This window comes from Trematomus bernacchii, unplaced genomic scaffold, assembly GCF_902827165.1.
Source record: "Trematomus bernacchii unplaced genomic scaffold, fTreBer1.1, whole genome shotgun sequence".
Lineage (NCBI taxonomy): Eukaryota > Metazoa > Chordata > Actinopteri > Perciformes > Nototheniidae > Trematomus > Trematomus bernacchii.
This window is the reverse complement of record NW_022987524.1, coordinates 2,650,787-2,671,780: the sequence shown is the minus strand read 5'-3', so window position 1 is coordinate 2,671,780 and position 20,994 is coordinate 2,650,787. Positions and strand designations below refer to the sequence as shown.

The 20,994-nt window shown below is 43.0% G+C and overlaps 1 protein-coding gene across 1 annotated transcript in view; it reads right to left on the bottom strand.

Annotated features, from left to right (window-relative positions):
- Positions 1 to 1,354: 1,354 nt before the first annotated feature.
- Positions 1,355 to 20,994, bottom strand: part of LOC117473292 (sickle tail protein homolog) — a 160,939-nt gene continuing 141,299 nt past the window's right edge. Inside the window, exons 21-24 of the mRNA XM_034118809.1 lie at positions 12,109 to 12,261; positions 5,720 to 7,660; positions 4,841 to 4,957; positions 1,355 to 2,554 (exon numbers count right to left, since the gene is read on the bottom strand). Of these exons, the coding sequence (XP_033974700.1) occupies positions 1,910 to 2,554; positions 4,841 to 4,957; positions 5,720 to 7,660; positions 12,109 to 12,261 (2,856 nt within the window). The 3' untranslated portion in view covers positions 1,355 to 1,909. The remainder of the gene's footprint in view (positions 2,555 to 4,840; positions 4,958 to 5,719; positions 7,661 to 12,108; positions 12,262 to 20,994) is intronic.

The following is a 20,994-nucleotide window of genomic DNA, read 5'->3' as shown; positions in this document are numbered from 1 at the left end:
TAACGGTTAATAAAAACCATGAATTAATGCTTTGACAAGTGTGCAGACAGACGGCAGGCGAAAACCTTTTAAAATGCGTGTTTTCTGAATGGAGATCGGATCGATCAGGCTAAACTAACGTTGTAGCTGCTCCGTCCACACTCACAACAACGTCCTAAAATCAGAAATAAAGCAGCGACTGTATTCGCCATGACACACAGTTTGTGGTTTGTAGTTCTTTAACTTTTGTCCAGTTTCTGAACAGATATGAGGAGCTGTGAGCTAACGGCTGATGTTTTGGTTTTCTGATTCAACGTCAGTGGCGGAGATCCTCACTGCTGATTGGCTACCGCGATAACGCGTCACGCGAATTTGACGCTCGAGTTGAATGGATTAAAGAGACGCTCACACACACACACACACACACACACACACACACACACACACACACACACACACACACACACACACACACACACACACACACACACACACACACACACACACACACACACACACACAGAGTTTGACCCTTGAAGGCTGTTTCTTCTGCTCTGAAATGGAATATATTTGTTACATATTAATAGAATTTTAGATTTTTTTATTTGATTTCGGATTTGTGAATGGGAGAAGTAGTAGATAGAAAACATACCAAACACTAATCATTTTATATACGGTAATACTATATATGATTATAATGTTTGACATTATTGATATAAAAAAAGTGATTTGTTTTCCATGTCATTTGTGTGTTTTTCAGAAAAGTGAAGTTATTTATTTGTAAGTTCCAAATCCACATTTTTCCCTCAATGGCCTTTGTGCCCTGGCATGTGGCCTTTGTGCCCTAACAAAATGTGTGACACCAAAGTGTGTGTGCGTGCGCTGCTCCTTCTGAATGCATGTCTCCACCCGGGCTTCAATGTAACCTTTGTAGCCTGACCCAAACTGTACTATGGCCTTGGGATGCTCAATGAACCAACCTTGTATCCACATTGCAACATGGACTGGTGCAATATCAAAGATCACAAAGTTTTGTGGAGCGGCAGAGAACAGAACACTATACAGACTTCATCAAAGATCCTTGTTTGGTTCAGATCGTGTCAATCACACCATGATCATTTAAATATACGTTTATTACTGATGTGCATCATCTTTCAAAAATAATTGTTGGAGCTATACAATGATTTATGTTATTTAGTAATTAAACATTTATTTTCTAGCTGTTTTTTGGTTGTATTACATTTATCGTAATTAATATAGTTGAAGTAATTCTTTAAGCTTTTATTTTGAAGGAGGTTTCGGGCACCTGGTGATGATGTTTATCTTGGACACAGGGGTTGGTTGAGATAATCACGGGAAAGGAAAAAGGTGAAACCATTGTTCTCGATGAATTGTATTATTGGAATACAAGAAAATAAAAAACAAATGAACACAGACGTTCAGTGACATTGTTCCTGCCTTAAGATTGGCGTGCCCCAACGTTTTAAACCCAGTTTTAGGTTTTATTTCTTTGATTAGCCACAAAAATGATCATTCCTTTTTATATATAGAATCATATCACATGCATTCATTATTTCCCCTCAAATCATTCGGCACTATAATGGACCCCCCCGCAAAACTGTATATCTATGGTATCCAATCCAAAGCTCTTCTTCATGTGTCTGTCACGCTGAGTGTGTTCTTTAGTGGACTCACCCTGTGACGCTCCACCTTTCTGATCTGCCTGTGCTGACTTCAACAGCAATAAAGACACACCTGGGCAACGCTGAAACATCCCATAATGCAACATGCCTGTGTGTCGGTGGGGCTCGAGTGTGTTTTGGAACTAAAACAGACTCAGGCCAGATATTTTACATTTGTTCTACAAGCTAACCCACCACTTGTTGACAGGTGAGCACCCCCCCCCCCCCCCACGGAGTCTGATGGAGCATCACGCTGCGTCCTTGGAGCCCTCCCCCGGTCGCAGGACCTGCTGACCTCCGCTGCGCTTCCTGCCCCCCCCGCCTGGAGAGTGCAGGCTGGACGCTGACATCTGGATGCTCCTCGGCCCAGGACTCACCGCGGTGGGGAGGAGGGAGGAGGATGGGGAGGAGGTGGGGGACAGAGAGGAGGAGGTGGAGGAGGTGGAGGAGGAGGAGGGCGAGGATGAAGAGTAGGACGAAGAAAAGTAGTAGCTGTGTGGGGAGGTGGAGGTGAAGGCAAGGGGGGGCTTGCGTCTGCTGCTGCTGCGGGGGGGCCCCTGGGCAGGGGGGACGTCAGCGTGGGATGGCAACAAGAAGTGGCTAGACGAGGGGAGGAGACGACTCAGATTCAGAGACAGGATTAAAGACTTGTGAGGAGGAGGGGAGAAGGAGAAGGAAGGAGAGGGGGAGCGAGGGGGAGAGACAAAGGGAGAGGAAGAGGAGAGCTGGGCCGAGGAAGGAGACCACGGACACTTTGAAGGGCTAGGAAGAAGAGAGGGTTTCCCAGAGGAGGGGGTCTGAGAGGCTCTTTCCCTGACAGCCTGTGGACACACACACGCACACGCACACGCACACGCACACACACACACACACACACACACCGAGTCAGCAGAAACACACACACACACACACGCACACGCACACGCACACGCACACACGCACACGCAGCGAGTCAGCAGAAACACACACACACACACACACACACACACACGCACACGCACACGCACACACACGCACACGCACATGCACACACACACACACACACACACAGCGAGTCAGCAGAAACACACACACACACACACACACACACACACACACACACACACACACACACACACACACACACACACACACACACACACACACACACACACACACACACACACACACACACAGCGAGTCAGCAGAAACACACACAGCAGAAGAGAACACACTCCATACTCCTACAGCTTATGTGTCTGGGTTTGGCCAGCTTGATTTCAATACCCTCACACCAAGAATTGTTTTCTTTTTTGGCCCAATTTGAAACCGCCCCCTACCCACTCCCACCCCGTGAAGGAATGACTGTCTGGAGTCTCTTTCACAGCAGCACGCGGCCCCCTTCCTAAAGGTGGAGGGAGTACAAACAGCAGCACGCTTTGGGACAAACTGCCCTCTCTCCAGCTGAAACAGGAAATGCTGTAACTTTTCATAACAACGGTTTGAAATCAGCATCTCTTGGACAAAAGACAATATATAATAACTCAAATAAAACTCCAAAAATCTGTAATGGCATTTATTTTGTTGTAAACCTCTTTTGTTAGGAGCTGCTTGGTTTTCCCCTAACCCCTACAAAACATGAAATGGTGGAATTGAGCATCCTTTTCCACTCAGATGAGTTATGTTCTGGTTCTGTGCTGGTGCTAGTTAGGATCTAAGTTGGCTCAGCTTGCTTACCACTTAAAACCAGTTTTCTTTTCACCAAGCAGAGCCCTCCAGCAGCCTCGTCGTGATGTCACAGTTCATGTCGCTGCTACAGTATGTAGTTCAGCGGCATTAGCCCCCTGCTGCAGTGGTTCGCTGCTGGTGCTTCACTTATGCATATTTCCCCATTAAAGTGTTTTTGTTTCAGTTTGAATGAACAACATTTGGCAACACAGTGCTGTGAATGAAGGTCTGTGTCATGTGAAGTTCCTCTCCTATGATGTCACTGAAGCCTATAAACTATTACATGCTGTTGATCAGCTACGAGGTAATACATCTGCATCACATATCACACAGACACTCCTAGGATTCTCTGGACTTCTGAATAAATGTTCATTTTTAGAATGCAGTGCTTTTTCTCTGAAATGAACCAGTCTGGGAAAAGATAGAAAGTTAAGAGACATGAAATACTGTATTCTTTCAGAAAGATCTTGTTGATGTTTTGTTGCACCTCAACATGTCAACACATGTAAATGTTTGACATTGATTTAAAGGGATTTTCCAGACATGGAAACTATCATACAGTATGTTTAGAGGGGGGCTTCTATGTGTTAGGTTTCAAGAGTTTTTGTCCAGAGGAACATCAGTTCACAGTGAACATGCAGGACAGCATCACACTCATCTGGAAACTCAATCAGCAGGGTTGAGTTTCAACACATCAGCATCGGAGAGTGAACCTGCAGAGCGTGAACAGCCAGAAACAGACAGGTAGAAGTGGAGGCAGACCCTCAGATCCAGACAGCACCACCACAGAAATGAGCTCAACACATTCAACCCCACTGCATAGTGACATCACTCAGATGTTATCAAAGCTATGCTATCTAAAACATGCAGTTCACCCCGCATCCAAGCACTTTATGTTTAACTATAACTTACAAATAAGTTCCAAATACTGCTGCTGCTGGTTTACAGAGCACTGATTGCTCAAATATATTTCTGATCTCCTGCTAACTTATGAACCATGTCTGCTTTCTGTGCCCAGAGTCAAACTAAACATGGAGAGGCAGCGTTCAGTTATTATGCTCCGTATATCTGGAACTCCCAGAACCCTGCAGGTCTGCTGTCACTCTAACCGCTTTCAAATAAAAGCTGAAGACTTACATGTTTCTGCTGCCTTTCATTCAAACAAAGAACTCTCATATCTCACACTGAACTCTACCATTTATTCTAGTATTTTATACCCGGCTTGTTACATTTTGTATTCCCTTGGCTTTTAAATGCTTTTAATGTTTTTTTAAACGCACTAGAAGGCTTTCATTTGCCTTGTTCAGTACATGTGCTCTTATATTAAAGTTGCCATATTTGTTAAGTTCGACTGATGTCACTAATGGAGGGATCGGTTCATCCTCTGTCAGTTACCACCACCAGGTTCTTAAAGAACACCCAGAGACCCCGTGCAGGAGCGTTACACTAACCCCCCTCTGCTCAGGCTTTCAGCTCATTACCTGGCCGGGCTGCTTCGGGCCCTTATGGGCCTTCTCTGGGGGGCCAGAGGGGGACGTGTGGCAGGACCTGGTGAGGGGCCTCTGAGCAGAAGAACTGGAGCTGTAGGTCTGCAGAGGAGAGAAACACACAGACAGGAAGTTAGGACAGACTGGCGGGACTAGGACTGATAAGGAGGAAACATCATTTCACCCAAGCAGCACATGGAGGGAAAATGTACAATTGAGTAGTCTAAGTAAACTCTTTAGATGATATTAAAGAATATGACCAAAGACAGGATTGTATGAGAGGACTGTGCCGTCAATATGATCTGATATTTTTACTCTAGTGAATCCCTGAGGCACGATTCATGGAAGGGAGTGGCAGAAAGTCACAGAGAAATAATGTTCCTGTGAGTTCTAGGAACACTCAGTCTGAGCACAGACACCCCACACACAGATGGAGGGTGCAACGTTTGAACAGTTCCAAGGATCATTTCTTGAAGATAACACAAAAAGTGTTTATTGTTCATTTTAAACAGCCTATTGGGCATACGTCCCTTAAACCTTAAATTGTTTGTGTATCCTGGGGGGATACAGTCATTTGGCATGCTGTGTGCATGTGGAACATTGGTGTAATAACTCTGTAATAACTCTGTAATAACTCTGTAATAACTCTATAATATGGGTGAAATATTGGTGTTACCTGGGTTATACTGATCTAATAACAGTGCAGGTGTAATAACAGGAAAGAGAAGAAGAAGAGGAAAGAGGAGGGCAGAGGGAGGAGAGAGCCCAGCACCAGCCTACCAGCAGCCCACCAGCAGCCCACCAGCAGCCCACCAGCAGCCCACCAGCAGCCCACCACCAGCAGCAGGCAGAGCAGCATCAGACCTGTTTCATGGTGGAGCTTTTCCCTGTGTCAGGTGGAGGCTGTGGTTTGGACCTCTTACTCTGAGGTGGATTGGGGCCCTTGAGGACCTGAGAGGCTGGCCTCTTGGAAAGGCTTCTCTCCCTTTCCCGTTTGACTTTAGACTGAGCTCTGTCAGTGGAGTCCAAGGAAGAATCAGGGGACTGAGGCGGTAAAGACCCGATGCTGCAGGGGGAGGGGGGGCCCGCCATGCTGTCTACACTGATCTCCAGCTGTTTAATGGACTCTTCTAGACTGTCTATAGAGTCGAGCGTACTGTTGCAGGGCCTCTCTGCCCGGCCATGTGACTTTGAGGGTCTGCTGACAGTGATAAGGGACACCTGGATGTCTCTCTCACCAGAGTTGACCTGTCTGGGACTGCTGGTCTCAGACCTCTTGGATTCTTTTGTCTGCTTCTTGGTCTCCTTCGCTGACTTGCTGTCCAATACTATCTCTTCCTCTTCCTCATAGACAACAACCTCCAGAGTCTTCTTTCCTGTTTTGGTCGTCCCTGTTCGTATGGCCCGGCTAATTGCACTCAGTTTGTTTTTGGGGAACTTAAATTTGAACTTTCGTTTGGTCTCTGGCTTTTTAAGGAAATCTGGTTCACCCTGGTCCTGGTTTTCAGGTATTGTGCTGCTACCTGCTGAAGGTCTTTGTTGTTGCATGTGTAGAGATATCTGACCATTTCCTGTGATCTCTAAACCCGTGTTGATGTCACTGTTGCCAATTTTTCTCATTTCCTGTTTGTCTTCTTCATAATGAAACTCATCTTCATCCACAACACTTTCTGTAGAAAGAATCTTATCAAGATGTTCCTCACTTTCAAAGATGGTAGACAGACGCTTGTAGGCTGACTGGATGTCCATAGGCTCATTCAAGATCACAATTATAGGTTTCTTATCAGAGTCATCACTGTCCTCAAAACCTTGGTTTTCATACGAGACATAAGTGAGTTCACCATTGCTGTCCCCAGACCCAGACTGTGTGTCAGGGCCATCCAAGACTCTGTGGCTCTTGGTGATTATCAGGTGGATTTGACCTGTGGGAGGTGGAGGAGGAGGAGGAGGAGGAGGTCCCTCATTGTCCAAACTATCAGGGCTCAGATTCCCTCCTTCCTCTGTGTCCCGGGACCTGTCCTGGGATGTGTCCTGGGATGTGTCCTGGGTCGTGTCCTGGGTCGTGTCCTGGGTCGTGTCCTGGGAAGGCTGCAGGTTCTGCTGCCTGCTGCTGTGGCTGACCGTCCTGCTGGGGGACATTTTTGGGACATGTGGAGAAGTTACACACTGATCTAAGCTAAGGAGTTTCTCCTGGGACTGTATCAAGCCATCCTTGGGGGAGTCTTCTTTCTCATATGTTTCTGCTACTGTCATATTTGACTTCTCCTCAGCTGGTTTCTCTTTGACAGCTTTTTCTTTTGTGGCGTCAGGACCTGTGAGGTCAGTGGCTTGAATGGTTTCTTTATGTAGAGTAACAATGGTGGTGACCTTCCTTTTCTCTGCTGTGGTAGGTGAACTCATTTGACCAACACACTCCTTATTAATCCGATCAGGACTTTTCAAAGTAAGAACATTTTCTTTATGTGAAGTTATAGCTGTAAGAACCTCCACCTTGCCTGCTTTCTTATGGGTTGGTGTTGGTACCTCCTTCCTCTGGGCAGTCTGAGCATTTTGTACAATCTTCTCTACTGCTGCACAGTTTAGGGAATACCCTTGTTTAACCAGACTCTCCTCCAGTCCTTTTTTCTTATGAGAATGTACATGTTCTTTACTAACTTCAATTTGTTCTGAAATTCCCATCTGATGAGCTGATTGGTGATCATATGCTGCCATCATTGAAGGCTTCTGATTGGCCACCTGAGACATCTCTCCATTCCATTGTTTATTTCCACCTGGCAAATGAATACCTGACAGTGCTTTAGTCACCTATAATAGAAAGGGAAACATTAAACACTTTGTTAAATGGGGGTAGGTTTCCCAAAAGAAGACAGGCATGGAGGTTACAGAAAGGAAGCACCAGTTTAGTTTCATGAAGTCTTATCACAAATGAGAAATAAAATAGAATATCCACAGCTTGTTTTTTCAACGAATATTAAAGCTATTTGGTCATGTTTGTTTGTATGAATCTATAGTCATTACACATGCTGTATCTCATACAATACAAATGTGAACACAATAATCAGTAAACAGGCTTTAGGAGAACACAAGTGTGCATCTCTACAGGCCCAGACTGTACTGTACTTTTGGATTCACGCTCCACTGAGCAACTTTCATAGTAATTAACAAAGGCTCGCCTCCAGCGCTGGATCCTGTTCTCTTCTCTATTTACACATTGAAATAAACTCTTCTATCTTCAAATGGTAGCACTTATTTTCTAAACACATTGATTTAACCAGATCATTTATTTCCACCTCATTGACCACACATAGAAGCCTGTAATACAGGCCGTCATAGAGTCAGAAATTAAGATATAACCTTTTGTGTTTGGTGTTCAAGTGTTTTATTAAAAGTGTGAATGGTATACGGTTGCGGTTTTTAATCAATTTGATTTTACTCAAGATGGAGTGTTCATCAAGGACATTTATAATTGTTTTGTTTGAATGCTACAGAATGGTATAAATATAGTACATTACATTACATTACACTTCATTTGTCAGATGCTTTTATCCAAAGCGATTTACAATAAGTGCATTCAATCAAACGCTTACAGCTAGTCCAAAACGCGGCTGCACGTTTGCTGACTGGTCACAAAAAGCGCGACCACATCACCCCTATTCTGGCCTCATTACACTGGCTTCCAGTTCGGTTCAGAATTGAATTTAATAGTATTATTTGTTTTTAAAGCCCTAAATGGGCTGGCTCCGGCCTATATAGCTGAACTGCTCCAGTGCTACACCCCAGCCAGAGCTTTAAGGTCTGCTGACCAGCTGCTGCTGATAGTGCCCAAGACCAGGCTAAAAACCAGAGGGCACCGAGCCTTCGCAGCAGCTGGCCCTAGGCTCTGGAACACTTTGCCCCTCCATGTGAGGTCGGCCCAGACCCTAGGGGTTTTTAAATCCACATTAAAAACACACTTCTTCTCTCTGGCTTTCTAATTAGAGCGGAGCACGACTCCTGACTTTTCCGTGTGTTTTATTCTTATTTTGTTTTTTAAAGTTATATCTGTTGTAATTTATTGTCGTTTATTGTGTTTTATAGTAATGTGTTTTTTTATTACATGTACAGTACTTTGGCTCGACCAAAAATCGCTTTTAAAATGTGCTTTATAAATAAAACCTGATTTGATTTGATTCAACCAGGAGAGTACAGAGTAACAAGAATCATGTAGCAGGGATGCAAACTCATCAGGTATGAAAAAGGTGACAAGGATCCGACCCCCCCGACCCCACGGAATATCGGCTTTAAAATGAGGAATAACAGATGATTTTAGCAGTCAGAACAACTAAAGCAGTTAATAACAGAAACGCCAAAGAGTCACATCTAATAGAAATATATAAAAGCATTTATTTTAATTGTGTAGCAGTCAGTTTATAATTTTGGCAGCACTGTTGAGCATTTTGAAAATGTATTTTCATGCCTCTGTGCAAGGCTTAGTCTTTCTATCTGTATAGCCAGTGGTGTAAAGTAACTAAGTTCATAAACTCAACAAGTACTATACTTGGGTACAATTTTGAGGTACTTTATTTAAGTAGTCAATGTGTTGCTACTTTGTGCTTCTACTCCACTACAGTTCAGAGGTAAATGGTGTACTTCTACTCCACTACATGTATTTAATACCTTTAGTTACTTCACAGATGTGGATGAATGATGTGAAATATAATCAAGTGTTAAATCAGACTTTAGTTCCACCTGGAGTAAATTCACAAGCTACCCTGCAGTATACAAAGTCATTCAAACTAACTGCACCTTTACCAGCTTTGAGAACACTTCAATGATCAATCATTATAAAACATATCATATATATTATTCTGAAATGGACCAATCTGCACAACGACTACTTTTACTGTCGCTACTTTAACTATATTTTGATGAGAATACTTTTCTACTTTTACTTGAGGAACATTTTGAATGCAGGACTTCTACTTCTACTTTTACTCAAGTACAAGACCTGAGTACTTCTACTTTTACTCAAGTACAAGACCTGAGTACTTCTACTTTTACTCAAGTACAAGACCTGAGTACTTCTACTTTTACTCTTTTAAAACGATTTGAAAACGAAGGCTAAAGCTAACGTTAGCAGATAGTGACAATGTATGCTAGTTAGCTAGCTCAACGATAATATTGCGACAGGAACACTTTTCAGTGCACATCACGCTCTGCCGCTCCGACAGGGAGCTCTGCTCTGAACACCTGAACGGCCCGTTCTAACAGCTGTTCACCAGCGGTCCAGTCTGTGCCACAGTGACTCCGGACCGCACAGTTAATATTAACGAACGCACCGTAGGTAATGTAGCTGCTGAAGCTAGACCATCATCCCGGAGCAGCAGAGCCTTATTATACATCCATGAGCAGAGACGACAGGCAGGAAGACTCGAGCACACAGCTCGCGCTTCATTATAATATATAAAAAAAGAACACCATGCGTGTCATGATGGCACATAACACGCATACCCCAAAAATATTTTTATTGCAGATCTACATGAATCACACAAACGACCTATTTTGGATTCAAAACGGCGAATTTCGCCGAAAGGTGACAAGTTTGCATCCCTGATGTAGGTACATTAGTTTGAACTATGCCAAACCATTCGAAGTGCTAGTACATTAGCTTCAACAAAGCCATTCCGTTCTACGAGCTAATACCTTAGCTTCAACTAAGGCTAAGCCAATCCGTTCTAAGTGCTAGTACATTAGCTTCAACTAAGCCAATCCATTCTAAGTGCTAGTACATTATTACAATATGTATAGAGATTTAATTGGCCGAGGTGCAGTCGAAAAAGGTGTGTTTTCAGTCTGCGACGGAAGATGTATAGACTTTCTGCTGACCGGATGTCGATGGGGAGGTCATTCCACCATTTAGGAGCCAGAACAGCAAACAGTCGTGTTTTTGTTGAGGTGTAGTGATGGAGTAGCGAGCCGGTTGGTCGATGCAGATCAAGTGAGCGGGTTGGGGTGTATGGTTTGACCAGGTCCTGTATGTAGGATGGGCCTGATCCATTCACGGCACGGTAGGCGGATTCGGGCAGGTTGAAAACCAGTCGAGCTGCTGCGTTCTGGATGAGCTGTAGAGGTCGGATGGCACATGAAGGTAGTCCAGCCAGGAGGGAGTTGCAGTAGTCCAGGCGTGAGATGACAAGAGCCTGGACCAGAATCTGCGTTGCCTTCTGGGTCAGTAGGGGGCGTATCCTCCAGATGTTGTAAAGTGTGTATCTGCAGGAACAGGTTGTCGCAGCGATGTTGGCAGCGAAGGACAATTGGTCGTCCAGTATCACACCCAGGTTCCTTGCAGTCCAAGTCGGCGTAACAACTGAGTTGTCAATGTTGATAGTAAGTTCATGGACGGGAGAGCCCTTTCCAGGAAGGAAGAGCATTTCTGTTTTATCGAGGTTGAGTTTCAAGTGATGTGCAGACACTGAAAGATGTTGGCCAGACAAGCTGAGATTCGTGCGTCCACCCCGGTTTCAGACGGGGGAAAGGACAGGATCAGAGTTTCGTCTGCATAGCTGTGGTAGGTAGGTCACTTTTCTGGACCATGATCTTTCCTTGGCCTGAGAGATTCTGTCTGTGTTCAACTCTGTAGTAATTGTATTTTAAAATACATTAATCTAAGTTAACTTTATTGGTAGATTTCCCCCAAATGTTATGGATGGGTAAGGTTTGTGGTTGTTTTGTGTCTAAATATCTCAAGTATAACCATCTCTTTCTCCCTCTCTCTGACATACAGTACTTCCGGTTATTACTCACGAACTGTGTGGAACCTTAATTAATTACACATTCGATAGGTAAACCACTAAATGGGCCCAAAGGTGCCTCCTGTGTTTCTTTTCATCCTTTTTTCTGTAAATAGTATCTTAATAGTATAAAACATTTGTGATATCATATAAATCTGTATATCCATAAACACAACAGTGTTTAAACAAATGTTCATTAACTCATCTTTTCATTAAACATGGGGGTGTGTATGTGGGTCGATCGGGCCCTGAGTGAAATGAATAACCCTTGACCGGAATTATCAGAATTATTGATGTATAGATAATTTATAATCAAGGTAAATTCCATGACAGCAGCTCTATCTTGTGGCTATCTTTAATCTCACATATACAGCATATCCTGTAAAAGTATTGACTGCCGATTTCAAAGAATAAATGGGTGCTAAATATGTTTTCCAGCTGCTCTAACATATTCCTGAAATTGAGTTTTAGGAAACCACATACCTGCAGCTCTTTCATGAACTTGTCGTCTTCCTCCTCTTCCTCCATGTGTGTCGGGGCTTTAGGAATGGTGATGGTGGGTTTGGGTTTCACCTCTGGGGGCTGTCTCCAGGGTTTGGGCTGAGGAACCCCAGGAGGCTTTTTCTCACTGTCATCCTTAAACAGATTCAAGTCACACACAGAGTGAATCCACTGCTCTGTTATTCTTCTGTCTGATTATTGAAAGCCACACAGCTTTCAGTATTATGTGGTGTGTGTTTGCAGATATTTATTACGTTTCCAGAGGCTACAATCTTACTTCAACTTCTTTAAGGCTATGTGTGAATAGTGGGGCAGACATTGGGGATTATACTGTGGCTAAATTGATTTAAAAAAATCTAAAAATGTCTTCATACCCAAATCACACTAATCTCCTCTTTTTGATGGCAAGGGAAGACTCCTAGAATTAGGAGAGAGCTTTTACAAAGGCACAGATCTACAGGAGGATTGGCGCTTCCAAACATAAGACACTACTATTGGGCAGCCAATATCCACAAAATAATTCTATGGATTAAGGAACCAACATTGAGTTGGTGTGAGCTTGAAGCCAAATCCTGTCCTACTACCTCACTTTTGGCTTTGCTTACATTACCCAGCCGGCCGACTCAATATTCGAATAACCCGATAGTTGTTTCCACCCTAAGAATATGTTCCCAATTTAGAAGTGCTCATGGACTTCATGGATCCTCTATTCATAGTCCCATTCGCAACAACCATCTCTTTCTCCCCCCTTACGGCCCCTACACACGGCGGCGTGCGTTGAAGCTTGCCGGCGGGCATGTCTGACGCTCGACCAACAACCAATCACATGAATCTCCCGCCCCGGACACACAAGCAGCGGTTTGATTGGCTAGAGCTTGTACTGGCATATGATTCGATTGGCTGACGCTTCCGTTGAAGCTTCAAAAGTAGAACATTGCTCAACTTTTGAAGCGAGCAACGCGAGCAAAGCTACGCTTTGATCCCACAATGCAGTTCGGCGAAGTGTGACGTCACCCCATTCAAAGTGAATGGGCAGAAGCGTTGAAGCTTCAACGCACGCCGCCGTGTGTAGGGGCCGTTACACTGATGGGGCCTTCTCTATGTGGCAGAGATAAGGCTTTATCAGAGTAAGGGACCTTTACATTAACAATGTTTTCGGTAGCTTTAGCCAACTCTCTGACAAATTTAGCCTCCCAGACTCTCATCTATTTTGCTACTTCCAGGTCCGTAACTGGGTTAAACTAAATAACCCTTCATTCCCCAATATCCCTCCGGATTCAATAATTGACTCAATTCTGGACACTCTAACAACCGAAAAAGGTCTGGTTTCAAGAATTTACAATTCCGTCTCCCGTCTCACAGAAACATCTCTTGGTAAAATCAAACAAGATTGGGAAGAGGAACTAGTCCAAGCAATAGATGATGATGTCTGGGATTAGCGAGAATGAACAATAGTACGTCCTGTGCCAGGCTCAATCTTATACAACTAAAAGTTGTCCACCGTATCTATTACACCAATTCTAAACTCTCCAAAATATATCCAAATGTCACGGATACCTGTAACAGATGTCACATGTCACCAGCAAACATGACTCATATGTTTTGGTCTTGTCCTCGCCTACAAGGATACTGGACAAGCATTTTCAAACACCTTGCTGAGGCCTTGGACGTGGTATTGACACCATGTGCAGAAACTGCCATTTTTGGAGTACTACCTGGCCACCGAATGATGAGGAGGAAAACTAAGGACAGTATAGCCTTTGCATCTCTATTAGCACGTAGAAGAATACTCCTTGAATGGAAATCCTCAATAGCACCTACAGTAAAGCATCTCTATGGCTTAAAGATGGCTACTCATCTCTTTCGACTCCACTTCGAGCAATAAAATGACGAACAAAGCACTTATATACTAATAAAGGACTTATCTAAAGCCAGTTGAGTAGCACTTGAAATGTTTTAGCTCTATGAAACCTGATGTACTTATATGATTCTGTTTCTTCAAGTTTGTATCTTCTTGGTCGAATGCACTTATTGTAAGTTGCTTTGGATAAAAGCGTCAGCTAAATGCAATGTAATGTCATGTAATTAAAGATGTAATGTTATACCTGAACTTGGAGAAGATTAAATATAACCTGAGGGGTTCTTCAGAAATGTTTGAATCTGTCTGGGGCTCTGTGATAGCCTACATAGCTGAACTTAAGTCGGTGAGTTAGGAAGAAAGGCGGGACTATGAATGTATTTTTTTATTTTTTTTTATATACATGTATGTATGTACGTGTTTGTATGTGTATGTGTATGTCAGGGTTTCCGTTAGCCGGTAATTACCGGTTTTTAGCTGGTAAAATGTATTAAAAAACGGTAAATTCAAAACCTGCCGGTCAAAATGTCCGGTAATAATTAGGGATGCTCCGATCGATTGGCCGCAGATCATTATGGGCCGATATTCACTCTTAATAGTTTGATCTGTACTCTCTATAAAGGCCGATCAGGAGAGCTGGATCTGATCCATATGGATATAAACGCGAGTGAAGTGTAACCGGACGAGAGAGAGATCAGATCAGCTGCTGCATAATCACCTGAAGCCCCGCCCACTGTTTAGCGTGCTGCTGAGTCTGACGGAGACAGGAGAGAGAGAGAGAGAGAGAGGAAAAGAGAGGATCCGTTTCTCCCGTGTTATTATTCAAAGTTAATGTAAACTTTTGAATAATGTACTTCATCTACTACAAGTAGTTTGTTTGAATGTAATAATTATGTTGTTTGTTGTTTGTGGAATCATTTATTGAAAAATGAATCTGAACTTTTCGATCTGTTACGATTACAAACTGAAGCAATATAAAAACGAGCCCCATTAACTGAGTTTTAAACATCAGAATATCCGGTCATAGTCCGGTAATTACCTGCTAACGGAAACTCTGCTACACAATTATTATTATTATTATTTAAACATGTCCAGTAAAATAAATTCTTTCCGGACATTTGACCGGCAAGAAAAAATCCTACCGGAAACCCTGGTGTGTGTGTATTTTTTTTATTTTACCTTTATTTAACCAGGATAGGTCTCATTGAGATTAAAAATCTCTTTTTCAAGAGAGTCCTGGCCCAAGAATGGTAACAGCACAGTTTCAGACAGTTTTACAGTTACAGACAATTAAAAAACACAATCACAACACAGTCATACTACACCAAGTTTAGCCAAAGCATTTACAGACACAGCGGCCTGCTTCAAGGTCAGTTAAAGTTGCTTTGAGTGTTTCTAATGAGACCAGCTCTCTGAGTTTCAGCTCAGTTTGAAGCAGGTTCCAAGCTTGAGGGGCAGCGTAACTGAATGCCCTTTTCCCCAGTTCAGTACGGACCTTTGGTACAGTTAAAAGGAAAAAGTTCTCGGAGCCGATAAGATCCTGTGCATTTTCTATTTATGTACATCCTTAGATAAGGGGGAAGAGCACCAAGAATAGCCTTATATATAAGGATGTGCCAATGTTTCAGTCTACGCGTGGTCAGGGAAGACCATCCAACACGAGTGTATAGATTGCAGTGGTGCGTCAAGGATCTGAGGTTTGTGATGAATCTCAGTGCACCGTGGTAGACGGTGTCCAGCGAGTGAAGGCACTGAGAAGATGCATTCATATAAACCACATCTCCATAATCCAGCACAGACAGAAAGGTTGCAGACTCTAGTCTCTTTTTGGCCTCATAGGAAAAACAAGACTTGTTTCTAAAGAAAAAACTTAATTTTATTCTTAATCTTTTCAAGAGTTCCACAATGTGTGGTTTAAAAGAGAGCGAATTGTCAATTATAATTCCAAGATACTTATACTGCAACACAGATTCAATCTCCGTCCCCTGCAAGGTGGTGATAGGAGGAAGGTTCAAGACCTTGGGTTTTGCTTTCGAGAACATCATTAGCTTTGTCTTGGCAGCATTTAAAACAAGTTTCAAATCACACATGTTGGATTGTACAATGTTAAAAGCATTCTGGAGCTGACAAAGAGCCTGCTTCGGGGTGGACGCAGAACAATAAATAACTGTATCATCAGCATAAAAATGCAAATTTGCATTCAAAACATTGTTATTAAGACTGTTAATGTAAATAATAAATAACAATGGTCCTAAAACAGATCCCTGTGGCACACCCTTGGATACCTGAAGAGATGTTGAAGTTAAGCCTTCTGCCCGCACACACTGTGATCTGCATGAAAGATAGTTCTCGAACCAACAGACAGCCTTACCTGAAAGACCAATACTAAGAAGTCTTTGTGACAGTTGATCCACTGTATGAAAAGCCTTTGAAAAGTCAATAAAAAGTGCTGCGCAATGCTCTCTATTGTCTAAGAAGTAAATAAGATCATTTACTACTTTTAAGGCAGCTGTTGTAGTGCTGTGTTTTTTCCTAAAACCAGATTGAAACTCAGATAAAATATTATGTATTGATAAAAACTCCTTCAGTTGGAAATTGACCAGTGATTCCAGTACTTTATTTAAAACACATAATTTGGAGATGGGTCTGTAGTTGTTCAGGAGAGTGGGGTCACCCCCTTTTAACAGTGGGAGAACAAAAGCAGATTTCCAAATAAGGGGAATTTCGTTTGTCTCCAAGGACAGATCTTTTTAATAAGCCAAGGGCAAAGCTATAAAATCAGCTGCTAACTTTAAAAAGTACGGCTCCAGGTTGTCAGGACCTGCTGATTTTCTTGGTTCCAAACTTTTCAGGGCTTTATGCACCTCTGAGACTGTTACTGGAATCAAATTAAACGGTTCACCCTCCCAGATACCACCGTCAGAGCGATCAGTGGCTCCTTGAGCTATGTTCTGCGAGGTAAACAGCGAACCAGAAGCAATAAAATGTTCATTAAAACAACCAAGCATTTCTGCCTTATCAGAGATTTGAACAGAGTCCTCCTTCACAATGCAATGTGGAAGCTCTATAACATTTTTGTTTCCAGCTAATGATTTAATAGTTTTCCAGAATTTAAGGGGATTATTTAGGTTGTCTGAAGTTTCAGTTAGGAGATGATCCGCTTTGGCTTTTCTGATTTTAACGGTAAATGCATTTCGCAGCTGCCTGAAGAGCAGCCAATGTGACCCAAGACCTGTACTCCTGGCTTTTGACCATGCCACATTGCGCTCGTGTAGTAAATCAGAAAGATCTGATGTGAACCATGCATTGTCTCTGCCTTTTACTCTGTAGTTTCTTAAGTATATGTGTGTATGTATGTGTATGTATATGTGTATATGTGGGTATACATATGTGGGTATATGGGTACATGTATTATTGTTATTATTTTTTATTTCCTTATCTATTAATTTTTTTAAATGATCTTTTACATTACTTTATTTTTACCTATGTATTTATTTATTTATGTACTTTACTAGCTAGGACCGGGAGGGGGGGAAAGGAAAAATATAGACCGTATAAATGTAACTCATTGTGCCTGACTCAATAAAAAATAAATAAACACAGTTTAGAATTGACCTTAGCGTATTATTTAAGGAAACATATTGCACAGTAAATATATTTTTGTGATGTTTTTTTTTTCTGTGAAAGAAACAATTGTAGTTCTCCGTTTTCAGGCTACATTTATAAAGACATCAAAGTAAAAAAAAAAAAGATTATAAAAAAAACTCATTTTTGTATGATACTGCATTAAGAACTGTATTTAAATATAATGTTCATTATGTAATTACTTGTAAATAATTTCATGACTTCCAGAGATTAACGTGGGCTCTATCTGAGAAATAAGGCTGAAGACATGTGACCAGTCCTTCCTCTGGTTGCTAACAATAAGCTAAAGTTACGTTCAGTGACTGCAGACAGCCCTAAAAGCTTCACATATGCACAGCTCCTCTTTGTAGCACTGTTTATCCCCCAAAAAATAAAAGATCTAGTAATTCAATCATGATTAATCACAAGTTTACCTCTTACCTCTATTTTGGGGGGAGATAAAGCAAATACAGGTGTGGTGTTTATGAAGGACATTTGTATATCTGGTTTGTTTTTCTGGACCTGTTTTTTATACTCAAGTGGAAAATAGACAGGTACAGAAAGTGTGTACAGCTGTGTTGACGTAGGAAGATGGTGCGATAGTGACAAAACGCAAAACCTTGGGGTTCGAACTTCTACTGCTAACATTTTTGTAGTCACCTCTAACTGAACCTTGCCTTTCATTTAAAATCTGTTTTCCTCATTAGCTGTCAGTATAATTTTCTCTTTTAAAGGTTAAATGGTCAAAACAGTAAGTCTAACAGCACCACATGAATACTTCTCCCTCAATCAGACAACACCCCCCGGATACACATATATAGAAAAACCACGCCACCATGGGCGGTGGAATTGCCACAATTCTACGAAATAATATAAAACAATTGCAATAAGAATCCCTTGCCCCTCCTCATTTGAGCACCTTGCATTTAAACTGTCCAGTCCAAAACCTTGCATGCTGATTTCCTCACACAACTCTGCTCCATCTCTCCATCCGTATTATTACTTGGTGATTTCAATATGAACTGGACCTGGTCTGCACCACTGGCATCGCCATCAGCAACCTGACCACCTCTGACCTCACCATCTCCGATCACCTGGCCCTCATCTTGGACAACCTAACCCCAACCCCCCTCATCAAGCAGAAGCGCACCATACATTTCCGGAATATCAAGTCCATACACCCCTCCTCCCTCTCCTCCCTACTGGCTGGCACCATCCCTGATTCCACCGTCACCCAGAATGTGACCTGGTCAACACCTACAACAATGCTCTCTCCTCCTGCCTCAACCAACTCGCTCCAATAAAAACCAAGTATGTCTCTTTCACTCACTCGGCCCCCTGGTATCTCTGTCACCTCAAAACGAAAGGCCGCCAGTTTGAATAAATGCTAAACGAACTGGTGTCATTATCCACAAAGACATTTATAGACTGCACCAACAGCAGTACAAAGACGCCCTCAACAGTGCACACTCCTTCCACTACTCCTCTGTAATACAATCTGCCAGCAATAACCGAAATACCCTTTTTTCAACTATTAACAAGCTCCTCAACCCCATGGACAACATCTCCAACTTCTTCACCACCTCAAAGTGTTAATCATTCCTCACATTCCTTACAAAGCAAAATCGAAATCATACACAGCAGCCTAGACAACTCCGTGTCGTCCACCAGCCATCCTTATCTGGAACCTGCCTCCCCTCTTCCTTCCAGGCACCCTTTTACAGCCTTCAGCCAAATCACTCACTTTCCTCCCTCGTGTCAACCAGATCACAAAAACCGCCTTCTTCCACTTAAAGAACATTGCACGCATCAGACCCTCCCTCTCATCAGACCCTCCCTCTCATCAGATCCTCCCTCTCATCAGACCCTCCCTCTCATCAGATCCTCCCTCTCATCAGACCCTCCCTTTCATCCACCGCTGCTGAAACTCTGATCCATGCCTTCAATACATCCCGACTGGATTACTGCAACAGCATCCTCTATGGTTCTACTGCATACATCCTCAATAAACTGCAATATTTCCAAAACTCCGCTGCCCGTATGCTCACCTCCACCCGACGCTCCGACCACATCACCCCTATCCTTCAGGACCTCCACTGGCTCCCCATCAAACACCGGATTTACTTAAAATATTACTTCTCATCTACAAAACCATCAACAACATTGCCCCCCCCTACCTCAGTGACCTCATCCAACCACACACCCCTACCCGTCGCTTCAGGTCTGCTGAAGCTAACCTACTGAGAGACCAACTTTCTTCCTGCTTTCTAACAGTGCAGACGCTTTTCTGCTTGCTCTTGCCTATGCTTACTTTTTTATGCTGATTTTCCTATTTTTCTTTTCTGGGTGCAAAGCCTAAGAGTAAATCATTTCCATGGGATTTGGGTGGACGAATAACAGGCAGAGCCCAGCGCTCTGAAATCCGTGATGCGACCGGCTGGCCTGCATTGTTATCACCCAGGAAGAGCGCCTCTTCAACCCCTATTCATACTAGGAAACAGCCGTGGACAGCTGCTAAAGGGAGAACTACAAACAATCCTCCCAAACCACCAAGTGTGCCAATCCAGAACAGATACGTTTCGCTGACCCAGAACCAGAGATCTCTTTCTGATGACCTGGATAACCTGCCCTCTTCACACAGCAGGGTAAGGACCAATAGCTACTCCAAAAGTAAAAGGCTAGAGGGAAAGCTAACGACTGGGCCTGAAACTCTGCTGTGGGTGACTCTGCTGTAAGGGATGTAAAAAGTCTGTGTAGTAAGAACAACACCAAAGTACTCTGTTTTCCCAAGGATATGGTCTCTGACTTGGCTGAGAACTGTGAAGAATGTGGTACTGCACATTGGAACAAATGATGTTGTGAAACAACAGTCAGAAGTGCTGAAAGAAGACTTTAAATGTCTGTTGGAAACTGTCAGCTCTCTAAATGCGGAGGTGTTCATCAGTGGCCCTCTACCACCAGTCAGAAGAGGAGTGGAGAGATTCAGCAGACTGTTTGCACTGAACACGTGGCTTTCAACTGCCTGTACTGGCCATTCTGTCCATTATATTGACAATTTTACCTTTTTCTGGGACCGCAGACATCTTTTTAAGGCAGATGGACTTTGCCTGAACAAGTCAGGAGTACAATTGTTTATCCCTAACATATTCAAGAGCCTGCGTCATCAATCTGTTCCCTCTGCCAAGGACAAGCGACAAGAGGAATCAAAACAGGAGAAAGACACAACACATCACGCAGAAAACCATGAAGAAGTATCACTGCACCCGCCTGAGGAATGTTCTGATTATGGGAGACCTTTGACACAAATGGAGGAGTCTCCACCGCCCTTCACCCCCCCTACCAACACCTTTGAGGATATTCTTCCTTCATCCCCCAGCGCTCTCTTC